Source organism: Jatropha curcas, chromosome 3 (assembly GCF_041381405.1).
Source record: "Jatropha curcas cultivar XTBG-Jc1 chromosome 3, XTBG_Jcur_1.0, whole genome shotgun sequence".
Lineage (NCBI taxonomy): Eukaryota > Viridiplantae > Streptophyta > Magnoliopsida > Malpighiales > Euphorbiaceae > Jatropha > Jatropha curcas.
In genome coordinates, this window is record NC_143153.1 from 22023934 (window position 1) to 22028068 (window position 4135).

Genomic DNA, 4135 nt, shown 5'->3' on the forward strand with positions numbered 1-4135 from the left:
CTGTGCATCGGATTCGAGAACAACATGGCTCCATTCCTGCAACTTGATCCAACTTAACGCTTCACGGATTGCCATAATCTCAGCAACTTTGGCATCAACAAACCCACGATAATAGAGATTTTTAGCAGCTACAAACCTTCCCTGTGAGTCACGGGCTAAGAAACCCAAACCAATAGAGTCATTGTCTGTGTTCAAGGAAGCATTATTATTCACTTTTATCCAGTTTGGAGGTGATGGTTGCCAAGTTTGTCTGTGATCTGAGGGAGCATAAGAGGCATCAATGGACTTTCTTCTAGTTATCAAGATAGTGCCTTGCCACGTGGAAAACCAAAATAGGGGACATATGTTTCTGTTATTTCATAGGGCCCAACAAATAATAAGAATTAAAGATCTCTCCTCCACTCTTGCAGGAAGAAACACCTATTGAAACCGGTCCACGATACATGTAGCACCTGGGAAGCGCCACCCTATCGATGATGTAAGCCAGTAATCCCATGCAAAAGAACATTGCACCAAGATGTGGAGTTTTCATCATGGGGATGACATAAAGGAACTCTCTTGGCTATTTAAAATCGTCCTTTTGATTCAACCTTTTATCCACTTAATTGTAAGAGCTAATTTTGAAGATCCTTTTCAATTTAATTAATTTATTTACTATGGTTTCGCACAAATTAATGTTTAAATAAGAGAATAAACGGTAAAATTTGATGCTAAATAGGACCTTAAATTCCTATATTTATGGATAGGATTTTAATGGTTCCATCAAGCCTCAGTAATTATAACTTTTCAACTTTGCAGAAATTCAAACTTGAGGCAAATGTAAATAGATAATAATGCATACAAATTGAATTGCAGAAAACAGAACGCGGTTTTGATACAAATTGAACTGGCATAATAAAAATATGATAAAACCTCCTGCAACGGTATAACAATTGTTCTATCCTAAAATCTCACTTCAAGTTTACACCTTGAGAAGGTTTAGAGTAACTTAACAGCTTTTGCACAAGTGGATCATCAGGCTTGTTCAAAACTAAATTTATTACCAACTCCATGGTCGTGGCATCTGCAGAGAACCCCTTGCCAACCATTTCATCAATAAGTTGGTTCGCCATGGACGAATTGTTGTACCAGAGATATCCTTGGATAATCACGTTATAAGAGCAACTATCTGGGAAGCAACCATCCCCTTCCATTTTCCTGAACAGCTTGAATGCTTCATCTAGTAATCCTTCTTTACAAAGTCCATTGATCATTGTATTGTATGTGTAAACCTCAGGCTGCAACCCTTCTATGGAAAGTCTAGAAACCAGTTCCTTCGCATCTTTAACTTTTCCAGCGTTGAACATGCCAACAATTAGGATATTATAGACAATAATATCAGGCTTCAATGAGTTTTTCTGCATTTCATGAAATAGGGACAACGCCACATCTAGACACTGATGCTTACAGAAGCCATCTATCAAAATATTGTAGGTTACCGCATCTGGAGAATGGCCACTAGCACACAAGTCCTTGAAAAACTTATATGCAGCCTGGGCGCTCTTTGCGTTAGACAAGCCATGTATAAGAGAATTATAAGTGACATGGTCAGGAATCAATCCTTTGCGAGGCATTTCATCAAGAAGCCTCATTGCCTCATTAATCCTTTTTCTCCTACAGTAACAGTCAATCATGATATTGTAGGTAACAACATTAGGTGTACAACCCTTGCTTAGCATCATGTCAAAAATTTCCCTAGCTTGATCCATTTTGTTGAGTAGACAATATCCATTCATCAAAGAGTTGTAAGTCACAACATCAGGCTTTATTCCTCTTTGAATCATCCATTTGACTGTAGCATGAGCCTTTGCAACCCTTCCTTCCTTACAAAGTCCATCAACCAATATGTTGAAGGTAAATAAATTTGGTGCGATGTTTGCTTCCAACATTTCATTCAGCTGCACAGAAGCTTCTTCCAATCGGCCTGAATTGCACAGACCATAGATCAAAGAGTTGTAAGTAACAACATCAGGCTTTATTCCTCTTTGAATCATACATTTGACTATACCAAGAGCCTTTGCAACCCTTCCTTCCTTACAAAGACCATCAACCAATATGTTGAAGGTAATTAAATTTGGCGCGATGTTCGCTTCCAACATTTCATTGAGCTGCACAGAAGCTTCTTCCCATCGGCCTGAATTGCACAGACCATAGATTAAAGAGCTGTAAGTCACAACATCAGGCTTTATTCCTCTTTGAAGCATCAATTTAACTATACCATGAGCCTTTGAAACCCTTCCTTCCTTACAAAGACCATCAACCAATATACTGAAGGTAATTAGATCTGGCGTGATGTTGGCTTTCAACATTTTGTTAAGCAGCAAAAAAGCTTCCTTCAATCGGCTTGACATACACAGACCATTGATTAAAGAGTTGTAAGTCACAATGCAAGGAGAAATGCCTTCACTCTTCATTTTCAAGAAGAGCTCTAATGCCTCAGTAACCAATCTATCCTTACAAAGGCTGTCAATGATAGCATTATATGACACCACATCAGGCTCACAACCTTCCTCGACCATTCTTTTCAGAATACCAAAGGCCACATTGGTTTTCTTAATTTTACACAGAGCGTTGACAATCACGTTATAGGTATAGACATCAGGTTGATAGCCTTTTGCAACCATCTCATCAAATAATTCCACAGCTTCATCAAATCTATCCTCACTACAAAGCCCGTTAATCAAGGTATTAAGCGTTATAATGGTAGGCTGAAAACCAAGTTTGAAGATTTTCCCCAAAAGAGAGAACCCAAAATCCACGCGGTCCAGATGGCAAAAGCAATTAGTCAAAATACTAATAGAATAAACATCGAGAGAAATTCTAGACAATTCCATCTGTTTGTAAAGAGAAATTACAGTCTCATAATGTTTCAATCGAACAAGTGCAGATAATAATTTATTAAATTCCATAACAGGCGGTGAGGGATTACTATGAAGCATCAAATGGAAGGAAGCCAAAGCATCATCAATGTTATCGAATGAATAAGATTTGCTTTTACCTGTCGCGTGTGTACTGGTAGAAGTACTATAAGAAACGGAATCAAAAAGCCGATGAAGCCGAAAATTTGTAAGGCATCTGGTGGTTGTTGAGATCATCTTGGATAATATATGAAATTAAAGCGAAAGACCTAATCTTGGATAGAGTTTTTGGGACAAATTTTATAATGGCGAGAAGGAATTTGGTCTCATTTAAGGAGAGGAGAAGGGAGTGAGGGATGAAGAATCGATGTTTTGCGGAAGAGAGAAGATAAGGTATTTGAATGAAAAGTTTACATGTTTTATGACAAAAAATTTTAATAGAGCAGAAAAATCTTTAATATGCTAAATTAAATTAAAATATGTGACAAAACTAGATCAAGCCTGCCATTGCCGGTTTGCTTTTATAATTTATAATTAAAAACTATATTTAATATATATATTAAAAATTATATTTTCACATGAATTTAATATTTCACCTTTCCTATGGTTTATTTTATTTCATTTCGATAAATTCAAAACATATGACTATAAAATTAAATTGTGGTATTAATTTTAATTTGAATAGATAAATAGATTATAAATATATTTAATAAAATTTAATTTTATGCATAAACTCTTAAAACAATAGTCTAAAGATCGATATTCAGTCCCCTTCAATTTAAAAAAAAATAAAAGAAAAAGAAAATCACTAATCATTGTAATATTCAAACCTATTAATTAGTTTTGATGCTTTTTTTTATAATATTATGTTTTTTAATTTTATAAAATTTCTACAATTAAAGAAATAGGTATTTTTTTTCATCACAATTATATTTACAATTACACATCAATAGTATCATCAAAATTATTAAAATATCAAAAGAAAAGTCGAGTGGCGGGATGATCGATTTTTCAATTTTAAGCCAATTTATTTAATCTAATCTATGAAGGTCAATCTCATCGCTTAAGTAATAGTCAATCATCACAATAATAATAATAATAATAATAAATTTATATTATAATGCTTCTTAACTTTGAAAATACATGTCTTAGTTCGCACTCTAACTATATATATTTTGCACTCTCCCCTTTAAACATTTCTTTTTTTTCTTTTTTTTATAAATTTTTAATCATCTATT

The 4135-nt window shown here is 34.5% G+C and overlaps 1 protein-coding gene across 1 annotated transcript; it reads right to left on the minus strand.

The window, feature by feature from the left end:
• Positions 1-824: 824 nt before the first annotated feature.
• On the minus strand, positions 825-3323 carry LOC149497704 (uncharacterized). Its single transcript, XM_089719594.1, has one exon. It carries the CDS (start codon positions 3132-3134, stop codon positions 951-953), a length of 2184 nt encoding a protein of 727 aa, XP_089575720.1. The 5' UTR covers positions 3135-3323; the 3' UTR covers positions 825-950.
• Between the last annotated feature and the right edge of the window lie 812 nt (positions 3324-4135).